Source organism: Protomyctophum bolini (assembly GCF_963924005.1).
Source record: "Protomyctophum bolini genome assembly, chromosome: 24".
NCBI classification, from domain to species: domain Eukaryota; kingdom Metazoa; phylum Chordata; class Actinopteri; order Myctophiformes; family Myctophidae; genus Protomyctophum; species Protomyctophum bolini.
The window spans coordinates 8,537,441-8,554,737 of record NC_137885.1 but is presented as its reverse complement, the minus strand read 5'-3'; the positions used below and the strand labels follow the sequence as shown (position 1 = coordinate 8,554,737).

General features: G+C 43.6%; 1 protein-coding gene across 1 annotated transcript in view; it reads right to left on the bottom strand.

Annotated features, from left to right (window-relative positions):
* The window catches only part of pudp (pseudouridine 5'-phosphatase), a 42,747-nt gene extending 25,785 nt beyond the window's left edge, over nt 1-16,962 (bottom strand). The window contains exons 1-3 of the mRNA XM_080758191.1: nt 16,833-16,962; nt 15,093-15,311; nt 12,331-12,560 (exon numbers count right to left, since the gene is read on the bottom strand). Of these exons, the coding sequence (XP_080614317.1) occupies nt 12,331-12,560; nt 15,093-15,311; nt 16,833-16,899 (516 nt within the window). The 5' untranslated portion in view covers nt 16,900-16,962. The remainder of the gene's footprint in view (nt 1-12,330; nt 12,561-15,092; nt 15,312-16,832) is intronic.
* Nucleotides 16,963-17,297: the final 335 nt, after the last annotated feature.

The following is a 17,297-nucleotide window of genomic DNA, read 5'->3' as shown; positions in this document are numbered from 1 at the left end:
ATCGATATTGTATCGAAATAGGAGGTAAGTGAATCGTTTCGGGAAAAAAAAACCCCTAAAGTGTAACTTTTTTGAATATAGCCAACTGTAGCATCTAAATGACACAGATGCTTTTCCCGGTTTTAGCGCATTTAAAAAACCTAGCACATTTGAAGTCAGCTTTGTATAGGTTGCTGTCAGGACAGAAACCTCGAAAGATGTCAAAAGACTAAACAAAATGAAAAGCGGAGCTACGAGTTCTCAATGTGTCGGCTATTTGACTCATTTTGTGTGACCTTCTCGTACGCCAAAGTATAGGACAATAGTCTGTGAAAAAAGAAAAAAAAAACGTTTAAAAAAGTTTATGCCTGACAGCGGTGATTTGGTAAAGAAATGTATAAAAAAAGATAAAGGCGTGTGTGTGTGTGTGTGTGTGTGTGTGTGTGTGTGTGTGCGAGAGAGAGAATCTCACACACGATAAGACAGGGGAAAGCGGCGGAGTGCTGAGTGTGTGTTAAGTGGTTTTAAATCAACGCCCTACTGTCGGGGGCACTTAGAGCATTTCATTCAGCCGGACGCGCACAATACTCTGTCGGCCGTTTTCTCCGAGAGCCTCCTCGGTGCTTTGAATATTTAACCCATTCTGACCTGAGATCAGATTCATGCGAGGTTTCCAACTGGACACACACTGGTCTGATTAACCCATTCTGACCTGAGATCAGATTCTAAAAATGTCAGTCGTTCTTCGATTTTTCAAAAACAGCAGACCTACAAGCTCGTAGCGCGCCACTCGGTGGCGCGCTATGAGCTTGTAGATCTGCTATTTTTCAATATCTAAAGCATAACATGATGCCAACAACAAAATGGGTTCCCGTTCAGAATGGGTTAATGTGTGGCTGGCTGAAGGAGGGGGGTGGGTGGGGGGGTTTCGTTACTCGCGGCGTTAGCTGCTTCTTCTTGGACTCGGGGCACTCTTTTTTTCTATCTTTAAATCATTTTTTTAAGCCATTCACACCTGACTGAGGGCCGACTCTAAATTCTAAATCGGTGGCACTCAAAACCAATTTTTTTCTTTCTCACAACGTGTCACTGTAGATCGGCTATAGTTGAACTATTTAAAAATGTTTTGCAAGATAGTAAAATATGACAAATATGTTTAAGGATAAAGGGTATAAGGCACACCATAGGGCTCGCCATAGGGCCATAAGAGTTTTCAGAAAAACTTGTGTTGCTATATAGCATACACTGGCGGGGGCCACATGCGGCCCCCACCTTCACTTAATGCGGCCCTCAGGTTAATATTGCAATAATGATATAGTATTGATTTCAGCTGTTAACAATTCCAAACATGCAAACATGACCCGCGTCTATTAGTAGCTTAGTATTAAAATGTTATTGTATTATGTATTTGTATTTAAGTTCATAAAGTTAACATAAGCATAACTAAATGCATTTGAAATTAAATAGAAAATTATACTTTTCAGGATTCCAATTCAAAAATAGCAAAAAAATATTCAGGATTTAAATTCAAGAAAAAAATCACACCCGTGTGAAGTGAGTGGTGCAACTCCGTGTGGGGGTCCCGGGGGGGGGGGGGGGGGGGGGGGGGGGGGTGACAGAGTTACCCTGTGGGGGTCCCCGGAACATCCAGACCCCCAAGAATGCGCCCAGGGGGCCGGGCCGGCCCCGCGTCCGAAACGGTTGAGAAATGACAGAGTTACCGTGTGGGGTCCCTCTTACTGTATACCCTCTACTGTACTGTGCTGTGCTGTACTGCAGGGGTTCTCAACCCGTGGGTCACCAAGTTATTTTGGTGAAAAAATAAAAATAAAATAACTTTTTCTTTTTGCAACTGAATGGCTGGAAAATGGAAATGAAGAGTTTACATATAGTGATGATGATTATATCTGGTTTCAGTATTTATTTATGATGTATTTTCACTATTATTAAGGTTATTGTATAACGGTCAATTTGTATTGGGTTTGGGGAGGGGGGTCGCGGCGAGACACGGCCAAAGCATTTCCGCAAGGTTGCCAGTTCGAACCCGGGCTCCCCCAGAGGTTACTGTCGAAGTGTCCTTGAGCAAGACACTGAACCCCTAATTGCTCCCGATGTGCTAGTTGGTGCCTTGCATGGTTTCCGCTGCCATCGGTGTGTGAATGGGTGAATGTAATGCACAATCTATGTAAAGCGCCTTGGATAAAGGCGCTATATAAATGCACCATTTACCATTTAACCCCTGCTGTACTGTACTGGCACACCCGAAATACATCATATATATAGTTAAAATGTGCGTGTGTGTTACGGTGTGGTTGCGCACAGGTGGTGAAAAACAACCATGCTGTTTTCGTGCTCAGACACAGCCAGCCAGCCAGAGACCCACCCACCCACCCACCCACACACACACATAGCTCCATAAGGGAGTGGTTGCACCACTCGAAAAAAAGATCTACAAGCTCAAAACACGTCACAGTGCGACACGTTTTGAGCTTGTAGATTGGCTATTTTTTGCTACGACAGTATATATGCAATGTGGCCCCTCTGGAGTGAGTGTGGAAATATAGTGCCCCCGCCCCCCCTCCATCGTCAAAGCTGCCGACCCCTGCTGTATATAGGTATATACCGGTAGCTAAAATCTAAAATCACACAGATGCTTTCCCGGTTTCATTGAGGCAAACCCTGGAGGGGATAGCCTCGAGGTTGTGGGGCAGAGTGGGACGGGCGGTGCGGTGCGGTGGGGTGGGGTGGGGTGGTCGCTGTGCCGTTGGCACTGCTTGAAAGAATCCCCCGCGCTTGTTTTGTGGCACGGTGCCGACTCGCCGTGGGGAAACTCTACGGGGAGCAGCATCCGTTTGGAAGCAGACCAGGGACTGCTGGGGGTGGTAATAATTATACCATACTGGGGTGTACTGGTGGTATAGCACCCCTACAGGGGGGCTCAAACACCAGGGGTTCGCTCAACCAGTGTTGATTTCGTCAACTGAAAAACCATGATGAAATATGTTCGTTGACTATACCTTTTTTTCTCGGACAAAACAAAACAAAAAAACTAAGCTATGATCACAAGAACTATGGCTAGATATACTGACAGTTTCGTCAACAAATAATAAACTATACTAAAAGGTTAGGGAGGGACTATAGTGGAGGAGAGATCATTTTATGTTTGGTTTGCGCTCAGGTGTTGCGCTCTGAAAATAAGTGTAAAATCAGCAGGCATTACGACGCGAAAAATCAACTGCAGATCGAGTTGACTAAAATCGTATGATATTTAGTCGACTGAAACTAGACTATAACACAAACATTCCAGGTGACAAGAAAATTGCGGGATGGTGCGGGACGGGAACGGCGAACAGGCGGTCAAAGAATGAAATCAATGCGGGAGCGGGCGGGAGTGGTCAGAAATCCAATGGGAGTGATTAATAAAACTCTTTTCATGACATGCATAAGATCTGGTCATCCCAGTTTAGTAAAATGTTAAAAGTAAAAAATATTTAGGACGACGACGGTTGAGCCGATTCTACTCTATGGCTCCGAGACATGGACATAAAGAAACTAGAGAAACGGTTGGATGACACTTAACACCCGCCTTCTAATGAGAGCGCAACATCTGTCTTGGAAGAGCCACCCATCGACTGATCTAATATACAGCAACCTTCCCCTTGTTTCTTCACTAGTCCGATCCAGAAGAACACAGTTTGCCGGCCACTGCTACAGAGCTGACGATGAGGTTATATCTTCTCTTTTTCTCTGGAGTCCTGCCTTAAAGCAGACCAGAGGTAGAAGAAAACTGTCGTTCTCTGATGTCATCGCTATAGGGACACATGGGCATCAGTATAAGCAGGAACTGGCCGGGATGGCAATAAACGAAGGACCGGAAAGTCTGGCGTGGCATTGTGAAATCCATGATCTCGACCGCGGTTTGAAAAATGATGATGCGAATAAAAATCTCCCGTGCAGGGTTCTATACTGTGGACCACCAGCGATAATCCTCGAGGACCACCGAACCCTATAGCCTGTGTGTGTGTGTGTGTGTGTGCGTCTGTGTGTGTGTGTGTGTGTGTGAATCAACTTTGCCTTGTTGTTGCAACATCATTATTCTGCAGTTCCAAAGCTCCCTGCGGCCGAGAGGGGCTCTCTCTCTCTCTCTCTCAGCTGCCAGCGTGCCTTGAATGAGAGAAAGCAGCTTCCAACGTCTACAGAAAACCCTCCCAGAAGAAGCAACTGTAGGCCACATATAACACCCACAGTATTGGCCGCACACACTGGTTGCCCAAAGTGACAATATTTTATTGTTAAGACGCAGAGTCAAAATAACCCAATGTTCCGGTGGCAGGTAACTGCCTTCTTCAGGGTAGTCCTATAGACCTAGACTACTATTTCGATTATTCTGCTGTTCGACCGGTAGCCTACCACTATAAGGTGTACGTAGCATTCTCGTTCACACACACACACACACACACACACACACACACGGTATTACCACTTGAACCCTACACGCATCGGCTATTTGAAAATAGCTGATCTACAAGCTCATGTGTTGCATGGTACTTGCATCGTGGTGCGTCGCGAGCTCAGAGATCTGCTATATTTCCTAAAACATTGTAACTATACAAACCTTGTATGGGGAGGGGGGGGTCGCTAGCATAAAATATTTTCAGATTTGGGGTTTCATGGACATGAAAATATGTAAGAATCTAAATATTAGGAAACGAGCCCAATTAAGCAACTGCACTTTAAAACATACCAATATTTAAGTGATTTTACAGAAAAACAAAGTCACAGTATAAGTGGATATGGCAACCCTGGACAGCACCAGTTTTCAATTTCAATTCATCGAATAAACCCAAAGCGTATTTTCTTAAACCACATATTTTCAACCTCCGGCATCCTGGGGGGCAAATGTCCAGCTAGAAAAATAAAATAGATAATGTACAAGCTCACAACTTCCACACACGTTGCATCGCGTTCTGAGCTTGTAGATCGATGACCGCGTTCTCCTATATTTTCAAATTGACGCAGTATAAAATAGGGCTCTATGTGGTTAATAGGCCAATTTCACACGTGAGCTATAGGAGAAAAAAAAGAAAAGAGAAGTTCATTTCTTTAATTGTACCTGATTTGAATATGGAGGTTACAAAGCCATCCTTTGGAGTAATGCCATGTATGATTAATGATAAAGAACGGAACTAGGTTTCCCTTTGCGTGCATGTGTGATTGTGTGTGTGTGTGTGTGTGTGTGTGTGTGTGTGTGTGTGTGTGTGTGTGTGTGTGTGTGTGTGTGTGTGTGTGAACACGTGCTACAGCAAGCCTTTCATGTTTCATTAATCTCACTCCAGCAGAACATACGCACACACACGCATGTGCACACGCACACGCACACACACACACACACACACACACACACACACACACACACACACACACACACAGTCACACACACACACACACACACACACCTTTAACACAAATCTCCATTTTCATCTAGAGCTGTGTTGAGTTGTGATAAATTCTCTCTCTCTCTCTCTCTCTCTCTCTCTCTCTGTCTCTCTCCTCTTTGAGTTTCCCCCGCACTTTGAAGTAGGGCTATCCATTACTTCCACAGCAATTTTCCTATTAATCGTGTAAAACGATTTGAAAAAGTAATGAAAGTAGCATGTATCTACTACATATTGTAAAGTAATGAAAGTAGCATGTATCTACTACATATTGTAAAGTAATGAAAGTAGCATGTATCTACTACATATTGTAAAGTAATGAAAGTAGCATGTATTTACTACATATTGTAAAGTAATGAAAGTAGCATGTATCTACTACATATTGTAAAGTAATGAAAGTAGCATGTATCTACTACATATTGTAAAGTAATGAAAGTATATGTATCTACTACATATTGTAAAGTAATGAAAGTAGCATGTATCTACTACATATTGTAAAGTAATTAAAGTAGCATGTATCTACTACATATTGTAAAGTAATGAAAGTAGCATGTATCTACTACATATTGTAAAGTAATGAAAGTAGCATGTATCTACTACATATTGTAAAGTAATGAAAGTAGCATGTATCTACTACATATTGTAAAGTAATGAAAGTAGCATGTATCTACTACATATTGTAAAGTAATGAAAGTAGCATGTATCTACTACATATTGCGAGCTTGTAGATCGGCCACCTAATGAAGTCTAACGCATCCTACCTGTGGGTCACGTTTTTTTCTCCCCATTCTGAATTCCCATAAACGGGTTTTATATCGCGTCAAATAAGAACTGTGTTTCCAAAAAATAAACAAATGATCCCGGCGGGTTGACTCAAATGGATATGAAGAAGGTACAAAAGAGTGTGCAAATGGAACCGAATTGACTCTAACGGTTCCATTTCACACTCTCAGAGTTACAGTAAATTAACTTCAAGTTTCTTTATTAGGAAAAATACCCCTTGAGATGTACCGTCTCGTTTTCGAGGGGGTTCCCAACAGTAGACAGCAGACACTGTACTGTCACAATCATAAACAAAATGAAGAAGAAATGCCATTAAATCGGGGACCGTATAGCCTAATTCAGGTCAAACCTTGGGGGGTCCTCGAAATGAAAATGGTCGAGAATCACTGCTAGAGCCGTACAAATCTTCTCTCACGGGGGTCCTCGGCATATGTTTTAACCCATTCTGAACGGGAACCCGTTTTGGTGTCGGCATCATGTTATGCTTTAGCTATTGAAAAATAGCAGATCTACAAGCTCATAGCGCGCCACCGAGTGGCGCGCTACGAGCTTGTAGGTCTGCTATTTTTTTTAAATCGAAGAACGACTGACATTTTTAGAATCTGATCTCAGGTCAGAATGGGTTAATCAGACCAGTGTGTGTCCAGTGGAAACCTCGTATGAATCTGATCTCAGGTCAGAATGGGTTAAAAATTGGGGGTCCGCGGGCTGATGAGAGTCATTGTGGGGGTCCAGTTTGGGAACCACTGTTACATGAGTCGGTTTTAAGATGACCCAATACATTCTCCGTAGAGACATTACCTCTGTTAAGTTCTGTGAACCGGGTGATGAACGAGTGACATCAGGACGTTGGTACTCTAATATTTTTGCCACATTTGTGTGTCACTGTCATTTTGACAAAGTAGAGCAGCGGTTCCCAAACCTTTTCATGTCGTTTTCATGCCAAATTGACACGAATTAGCCTCCCATTTGAAGAGACGTGCCATTGACCCCCATAAGAGAAGATTTATACGGCTCTGGCAGTGATTCTCAACTATTTTAATTTCAAGGACCCCCAGTTTGATATCCATTAGTCTACGAACCCTCATTTAATGGGTTATTTCTATCTCTGTGACCCCCAATTTATATTGTAAAATCTATGTTAATTTAACTCTGAGAGTGTACAGATGGAACCAAATGGACCAGTATAATAATGAATTGCATTTTTATGGCGCTTTTCTATGCACTACGTGCCTACTCAAAGCGCTTACAGTGGTTCATTCATTCATTCATACATTGGGAGGTGAAGCGGCGAACAGGCGACGCCAGTGTCCTCACTTCCCCACATTCACACACCAATGGTGGCGAGCTCACACCGACCGACTCATTGGAGGCAGTGTAGGGTTCAGTGTCTTCTTGCCCAAGGACACTTCGACATGTGGACAGGAAGAGCCGTGGATTCGAACCGCCGACCCATGGATCATTGGACGACCTGCTCTACCTCCTGAGCCACAGCAGAGGGTCCATTTGTACACTCTCAGAGTTACAGGCCCATGAGGGTCCATTTGGTTCCAAACTATCATTTAGCTGGGGACCCACTGGAACTCCCTCAAGGACCCCTGGGGGTCCCCGGGACCCCAGTTTGGGAACCACTGAAGTAGAGCATTAATTTACAAAAAGAAAAATAATAATAACATTGAAACATGGAGATACAAGTTTTTCTGCCCAACAACGACAATATCTATTTAACAGAAAATGTCTATCAACGAATCAATTAACCACATAAGCCCTATTATTGTACACTTATGCGCTATTATTGTCGCTCAGCACGTGTTCATGCAACACCAGTGAAACTAGCAGATCCATGCAATGTTTCATTAATCTCACTCCAGCAGCAGAGCACACACACACCTTTCAGCAAAAAATCTCCACTCTCATCTGGAGCCGTGATAAATCGTCCCTGCTCTCTCCTCTTAAGAGGTTTCTCTGTATTAGAATGATGTTGGCGTCCGTCTATACATGCCTAGGATGCTGACACATGTGCAGCATCGGTTCACGCTCCGGGACAGGGAGGTGTTTGTGTGGGCATGCTCCTGCCATTCCGTCCTAAATGTGCTTTTGCTGCAGCTACGATTAAGCTGACCGGGTCAGGTTAGCCAATGAGGCACTCCGACCGGCGTACGATCGCCGCAAATGTTCACACGTGCTCGTTTTATATAGCACCACCGGGAAACATTGCGCAAATTGGTACACATTATCTCTATAGTCATGTCATCAAGGCGAAACCTGGCAGATGTTTCCTATAATGTCGCCACTTCACATTGGTACAGCAATACAATTAACAGTAACTGAAACGCAATATTATGTTCTACACGGCCACGAATCACCATTGTGTCTCCGTGTAATAACGTCATCCACATCGACACCTCGACTTCTAAGAGGTTCCGCTCGCATCTATAATGACGATGGTGATGTGACGTGACTCGTTCTGTGAACAGCAAGCAAGGCGAGCGATCCTATCTCTCTCTTACAGCCTGTAATAGTCTATAGCGTGGGAGTTCGACAGCTACTGCGTCAATGATGTGCGGCTGTCTTGACTTCCGCCGTCTTCCCACACACCTCGTCATGACATGAACACAGTCTAGTGGTGGCTGAGTCATTTACTGGAGCTTGTGATAGTACAGTATTAGCTAGACACTGTGTCAAGTTGTGATTAGACCCAACAGACAAATGTGTGCGATCGTAGAATCTTTACCAGAGTATTTCCAATTGTCAATACTTTTGCTACTACTCCGTGCTACCATCTCAGAAACAACTATTTCTTATACTTTTACTCCACTACAATTATTTGAAAACTTTAGTTATATTACTATACTGTAAATCCTCACATGAGGATTGTTTCAACTGTAGTGGGTAACTGGGTATAAGGCTTTTATTGGAAGCACTCAGGCATAATATACAGTATAAGAAGGAGGCCCTATCTTTCTATTATTTTTTCAAACAGATCATAATGAACAAAACCTAATTTCGTGTCAGTTTGAACCCAGTAAAATGTACTGGGTTCATTTATTGAAACCAAGTAGTATAGTCTACTTTTATACTTTTGGTGTTTATAATATTTTGAAAATGGTGATGCCAATACGTCTCTCTCTCTCTCTCTCTCTCTCTCTCTCTCTCTCTCTCTCTCTCTCTCTCTCTCTCTCTCTCTCTCTCTCCTCTCTCTCTCTCTTCTCTCTCTCTCTCTCTCTCTCTCTCTCTCTCTCTCTCTCTCTCTCTCTCTCTCCTCTCTCTCTCTCTCTCTCCCTCCCTCCCTCTCTCCCTGTCACGGAGCCAGGGCGAGGGAGTGACGCATCATCATTGGTTATTCCACACTGAGCACTCTGTCGATTCTCTCCTCTTCTCTCCTCTTCCTCAGCTTCATATCTCATCAAGAAGAATGCCAGCCCTATAACTGCGCCTGGCTCCACATAAAAAAAAAACAGGTACTGTGCACTGTGCCACAGGCAAGACCTATTTGTAGCTCCACAGTGAGATGTGAAGGGGCGAGGTGAGGATATATCTATTACAGGGAGATATTTCTCTGCTAAATTAAGCCGGGGGGAGGAAGAGATAAGACGAGATTTCTCAACTCGTCATATTCTCCCAAGGTAGCGGATTCGAATGTTATCAAACCCATATAGGGCCTACGAAAATCTCCCGGAGGGGGCGTTAACATATTTGTCACGTGGTAGCGGACGCCATTTTCGCAGGCATTTCTGCTTTGTTTACATTCAGCGACCATCCGTTTGCGGTCTAATTTTAAAACACCAGAGGGAGTTCAACGCTCGTTCCTGGCGACAACACAGTGAGCCAACACCAGGATGGAAGAAAAAACATCGGCCTCTACATACCTTGCTTACAAGGACAAGCTTAACTTTGCGGAAAAGGAGCGTTACCTGAACAAAATCAAGGATATTGACGGTCTCGACCCCTATGAACACACTGACTGAACAGAGGATTCGATCTTCTATCACCACTAATGCGACTACATTTAATGCTTGTCCTTGTAAGGTATGTCGAGGCCGATGTTTTTTCTTTCCATCCACTTTTCAACCTATCTTCATATAATAGGTCCTCACAAATAATCATGATAAAAATGGCACAATTTTTTCTACTCAAACCCATCCACCAGTGACGATGGGGAATCCAAGCTAATAGAAACTGTATAGGCTTTCTTTTCCTGAAAAGTTGCAATGCGAAAATGGAAGCCATCGTTCTCACGATAATAAAAAATCACACGGACGGGTTTCTGAACTGCCCACAGCCCTCCTATGAGACACAGACAGAGACGGAAAAAAATTGTGGTATTTTATCATGAACATTAGTGAGGACCAATGAAATGAAGATAGGTCGAAGTGGTGAAGTGGTCCTCCCAAGTAAAACATACTTTTGAGTACTTTTTCCACCACTGCTATTTGCGGTGGAAAGCCTTTGTTTGTCCTGCACTGCGGCACTCTCTTTAACCCATTCTGACATGAGATCAGATTCATACGAGGTTTCCACTGGACACACACTGGTCTGATTAACCCATTCTGACTTGAGATCAGATTATAAAAATGTCAGTCGTTCTTTGATTTTTCAAAAATAGCAGACCTACAAGCTCGTATCGCGCCACTCGGTGGCGCGCTATGAGCTTGTAGATCTGCTATTTTAAATAGCTAAAGCATAAAATGATGCTAACACCAAAATGGGTTCCCGTTCAGAATGGGTTAAGAGAACCTAAGAATAACTTAATGTGTGACCTGACCAGAATTGACAGCTGCGTTATCCCCTGGCCCCACAAAGCCCCACAGCAACACCGCAACACTTCAACTAGAACTCCTTATTCGTTTCCCTTTTGCCTTCTGCAGGTCAGCAAGTATATAAAACGACGACGTCGCGGAAGAGCAAGCGAACAAAGTTCCACCGCAAAGTTCAGGTCGGCATCGGGGTGACCGTCACACGAGACGACCGGCGTCACGGCAGGGACCGTGTCGTGAACGCTATGTGTGTGATTAGTCAGACCACAAGCTCAAAACACACGTTTTTTAGAGTCTGTCGATCTGCTATTTTTGAATTCGGAATCCGGAGGTTTCCATCCTTCCGACAGAGACGATTTGTAGAGTCGGCCTATCAGGTCGTAATGGGTTCGGAGGTGCGAACACCTCCAGCCTCTCTCAACCAAATCAATGGAGGTTGCACGTGTTTTGCTCACCATGTCTGACTGTCACCACCAGAAAGTGCACAGGGGAAGGTGATCACTGGCACTGTGTGTGTGAGAGAGAATTTCGTTGTTCTTTTAAAATGAAATATTCCAAAAAGGTTTTATTAAGTGCCGTCGCAGCGTTAAATCCTGCACATAATTTTGCATTCTTCCAAACTCCTAACTCTGACTGGGGTTGGGAATGGGAGATGGGTGGTTGTCCCATTATTCTAATAGTCTAATGGTCATCTCACATCCTGATATGAAAGGTGTTACGTGTTTTGTCCACCACCAGAAAAGGACGAAAGGTCAGAGACGAAATGATGTCAGAAGGCAGAGCACGCCAGAGGTTCATACTGTCTAAACAAACAGCGGCGCGTTGTGAAGTCACAGGCCGTTCTAACGCTGTGGGGCAGCAGGGTCTAAAGGTCACAACTCACTAGTGGAGCTGCAAGCAAGTACAAAACAGTCTTTGTCCTCTGAGGACTCTGTTCGGTTTTGGCAGGAAGACCTGCCAAACAATGCTGGAGAAACAAAAGAAAAGTTTTACTTTCTTAAAGGTATATTTCACTTGATGCGGCATTTTAGATACGCATGCATTTAGAAGGACAATATCAGTCACCGGAACCAACAGAATTTCAAATCCAACGGTTAACCGGCATTGACATATATTATACGTCATACGTTTTCAGTGTTAACGATAGAAAGCGCTCTTCCGCAAACCTACAGCCTCCGGATGAGAGGACAAAACCAAGCCGGTTCAGTTATAGGATTTATAAAAAAATAACATTTGCTCTGCTTTCTGTTCCCAACAAACAGCCAATAACTGAAGAACAGAACATTGCGGTAACACGTTTTGTTCTTCCCCCCCGATGAAAGTAGAGACGCTCTCCTTTCTTTTGAGACACTTGGTTAATTCTCGTCGTTCCTTACCTTCCCCGGGGCAGCGGGAGGGCTGAAGCGACCGGCGCACACCAGGAAGGGGTCCGGCCGGGGTTTGGCGGCCTTCACGGCGGGGTCGTCTCCGAGCACGATGTGGCTGAAGAGGTCAAAGAAGGCCCCGTGGCGGCTGGTCTTCATCTGGAAGGTGGCGCCCGCCGAGCTGGTGCACACCGCCACGGGCACGCCGCTGTCCCGGAGGTGGCGAACTAACCTGTCCACACCTTTGGTGGGAAAAAGATAACGGACAATATTACACAAATTTAAAAGAAAAGTCAACACATTCTCACTGTACTATAAAGCAGGGGTATAGGCTTCTAGGCAACCTTAGACACGGGTGCCAACATTGGCACAGGGGAGGGTAATCACTGGCAGAAGTGTGTGTGTGTGTGAGAGAGAGAGAGAGAGAGAGAGAGAGAAAGAGAGAGAGAGAGAGAGAGAGAGAGAGAGAGAGAGAGAGAGAGAGAGAGAATGTTTGTGGCTTTCCTGCCACAAACATTGGCTGAAACTGTGACTGGCTGATCACCCAATAACGATATGATTTGTACATTACTTTTGTACTTTTACTCACAAGTACATTTTGATTCCCGGACATTTACTCATAACATTGCAGTATTGATACTTAATACTTTACATACAAAATAGTCTAGGCGTAGCCTACTTTTTCCACCAACGATCAAGAAAGTCTTGAACGTGTTATACTTGTATACTCTTAATTATGACTGTGACACTGTCAACAACATAATTGGAGATGGTGTTTTAAGTACCGCGCAATTTGTTTGCAGAGTATGCAAATATTACCAGTCGTCGCTATGGTAACAAGAGCGCTGGCCTTTGGAGTGAAAGCCGGGCAAAATAAAAGTTTATCTCTTTAAGTGAAGTGAATCGGGCTTGTGTACAGTAAATGACACACACTGAACTCAAACTGGTAAGCTGTGCAAACATTATGCATAGAATGTTCAACGTTCTAAACCAGGGGTCTTCAACAGGGGGGTCCGGGACCCCTAGGGGGTCCTCCTCAGAGTTACTAAAGACTTACTAAAGTTTAAACACACTAGTCCGTTCGAATATATATATTCACACCACACACGCACGCACAAACGCACGCACCCCATCCACGACGACACACAGAAGCAATTTGTTTGCAGGCGTTCGCTTCATCGTGGTCAGTACAGGAGAGTCTGTGTTGTTTTTTTTTAGGTGAAATGGAGCAATGTAGAGACGTAGGCATCCAAAAACGCTGTGAGTCAGTGTTGTTATCAGGCTTGGAGTGTCAAGTGGCCTGCGCCAAAATTCGATATTCAACCAGTGATGGTGTAACGCAACCACACATGCGCAGTGAGGGTGAAGCTGTGGCAACCACACATGCGCAGTGAGGGTGAAGCTGTGGCAACCACACATGCGCAGTGAGGGTGTAACTGTGGGAAAATGAAAATAAACGCAAATAATAAATAAGTGAGGGGGGAGCAAGGGGGCTAGGACATACAGACATTTCTTCATTTATATTGTTAGATTAAGCCTTATTTTATACTTTGCCTATTCAGAAATAGCTTGTAGATCTGCTATTTGAAAAAAAAAGTACTGAAAACTTTCTTTGAATAATAATATTTTTAAAGACATTTTTAACTCAAATCTTTGCTTCTGGAGGTCCCTGGCACAAAATATAGTTTGTGTGGGCGTTTACACCATTTGGGGGTCCTTGGGCATGAAAAGGTATGATCCACACTGACGTTCAGACACCACCAAAATGCTTCTGGTATTTAATGAACACCAGAGTCACTCGTTCATTATGTCACTCTGCCACCATCATGGAGACAGACATGTTTGTATTTGGGAGCCGAGGGGACTTTGTTGGACTGCAGTGTGTTTGGCACAGAGACCGACTGACTGACTGACTGACTGACTGACAGACTGTGACTAAACCTTCTCCACAGCTTCTTCCATAAATAAACATCACACAGTTATCAGGCATAGACTGGCATAGTACCGCGATGCTAATATTTTAGGCAGTATCGGCAGCTTTTCCAAAGCTCTATACTTAAAGATGTTATGCAAGCTGGCAGTTATTATTCAAGGTATGTATGTACAGTATACTGTATGCTCTGGAGCAGTCAGGAATGAAGTCCCACATGGGATCAGGTGGGAACTGGCTGCTGGCAAACAGCAAAAGAAAGAAAATATACAGCCCACTAAAAATAAACACTAAGCCCAATAAAAACAGTGGGATTGCGGTTTCATCACTTCCAAGACAGGGGTCTAATGCAGTGGTTGCCTGTGACCCCCCCCCCCCCCCCCCCCAAATAATCTTAATTGTGTGAACTGAGGACCCCCCACCCAACCTGATTAGATCTCTGTAAAAGCCGTTCAGTGGTTAATTTAACTCAGATATTGTAGATGTAGATCGTAGATGTATCTACATCTACGATCTACATCTACAATATCTGAGTTAAATTAACACTGAGGATTTTACAGAGATAAATAGAGGTTCTAGGCCGGGGGTCCCCAGCAAATGGCATCACTGTCATGATGTACAGCTTGCAGTGCTTGTACATGTCCTATTCTTTTAAATATTGAAAATGTTGACTTTGGATTAATTTTATTGGGGGGGGGGGGGGGCACAAAACATTTTCAGATGGAGGGGGGGTCCGCGACCAAAATACACATTAAATTAAGGGTCCTTGACTTGAAAAGGTTTGTAGCCTATACACAACCTGGCATGATTTGTAAAAAGTGTGACAGGCCTACTACTACTGTACCTGGCATGAGTTGGGCAGAGGGGAATATCTTCTCCTGGATCCGCCTGGTTTCAGTGAGTAGCTCTTGGGCCGTCATGGGCAGACGGAGCTCGTCACAGATCACCTGGGTGGCGTCCAGGGCCTTCATCCCCATCACCTGCGACTTCACCTCCCACGTGTACCGCTTCTCGAAGCGGTCGCACACCTCCTGGAACGACACCGTGTACAGCCTCTCTGTGTCTGCAAGGAAGAAGACAACAACACCGGTATAGAGAGAATTGCTACTTTTTATTTGACCTTATTTCCGTTATTTTATTGCGTTATATTATAATTCCTGGGGTCTGAAATAAAGATACAAAGATTGAATTGTTATGAATTGGCTGCAGTGGTTCTCAAACCTTGTCCATATGTCAAGGGCCTAGAAATTGATATAAGACACAGACTATACCCCCATATGAACAGGTTTTGTGCCAATAACCCCGCACCAGAAGAGAAGAAAAAATTATTCATTTTCCAACGTTTTTTTGTTTGTTTGTTTTTTTAATAGCAGGTGTACTGTAAGCTCGCAGCGCTGTACGAAGTGAGGCACTGAGCTCATAGATTTGCTATTGTTTCGAATAGCTAACATATAAATTATTATTATTATATATTATTGCTATAGATATAAAGGTTTACAATGATCGTGACGTTGCATTAACACATTTAGCTGGGGGGGACCCCCTGGAACCACCTGAAGGACCCCAAGGGGTCCCCCGGACTTCACTTTTGAGAACCTGTGTATTACCACCACACCCACATCTATTTTTGGTGCGTGTGATCAATCCAAGTATCAGCCAGTGATCAATCAATCGCTGTTCTCCAACACGCCACTCAATGACTCTCTGGAGATGCATTTCCTCATCTCATTGAATCAATGAGAAGATAAATGTTATTGTTTAATAAATAAAACGCGTCCGTCCTCACTTCAGCATAACCACTTAGACGATGCAATAGGCCTATACTAGTTCAAATGGACCCGAGGTAAACTGTGCTGCACGTTTCTTTTCCATCTCTTCACCAAGTTCGCCTATACAATCGCAGATCTACAAGCTCACCATGTGTCACCTTGTGGCATGTGGTGAGCTTGTAGGTCGGCAATTATTGGACAAATTTACAATTTTGAGGCGATTTTTACTTTGAGTATTTCCAGTTTTCAGTACTTTTACTTCTACTCCACTACATCTCAGAGACAAATATTGTACGTTTACTCCACTACTAGTGGTATTGGAAAACTTTAGTAGATTTTGATTATTATTAAAAAAAAACATACATTAACCTATGCTCTCCCTGCATATATTTTGGCTATTTGAAAATAACCAATCTAGTAGTAATTTTGCTATTTTCAAAAGATGTGTATACATTTGAAAACTGGTGAAATGGAACATTCTGCTTAATGACCCCGAGTACTTTTTTGGTACTTGAAGTACATTTTCATACACCAATACTTTTACTCAAGTAGGCCTATATGTTGAATGAATGATTCCAGACTTTTGCTTATTAAAGTAACAGAGTATTTCTACATTGCAAGCTCACAACGCGTCGCAGCGCGAGGCGTTGTGGGCTTGCAGATCTGCATGAATTCCTCCACAACTGCAACTGATCCGACTTGAATCAATGACAGCCAGGCAGCAGCAGCTAGGCAGCAGCAAACAGTGTGTGCAATCTGTTCTTTTTCCACAAAAACAAACGTAACAGACAATAAAACATGGTGTATTTCTTAACCTAGTAATAATCCGTCCATGTCGAAGATGACATGGCTTACAGGCTGGAAGGTCTTCTTCTCACACATGTTTGTTTGGGTTGGTTTCTCTCTTCTTGTTTACAAACTCAGAATGACTGACTGAGAAAAACGTGTGCGGAAATGGGCCAACTAAAAACTAACACCAAGTGAAGGGAAAAGTGGACGTTTGCCTAGCTCTGGTCCATAGCTCTAATGCGTTGAGCTATGGACCAGAGCTAACGTTTGCCTATACATATCAACGCAAATAAGGCGGTAATTCAAGATTCTGCATCAGTGTGTTAATAAAAAGAAATAAAAGACAACTACTATTACGAAGATTAAATAAGTCAGTTTAAAAACGTAAACTCACTTTTGGGAAGACGTTTTATGGTCGTCCTTCCATTTTTGCAACGGGCTGATGGGAAATGGAGTTAACTCTCTTTCCACACACGGTACAGTCATGCAAT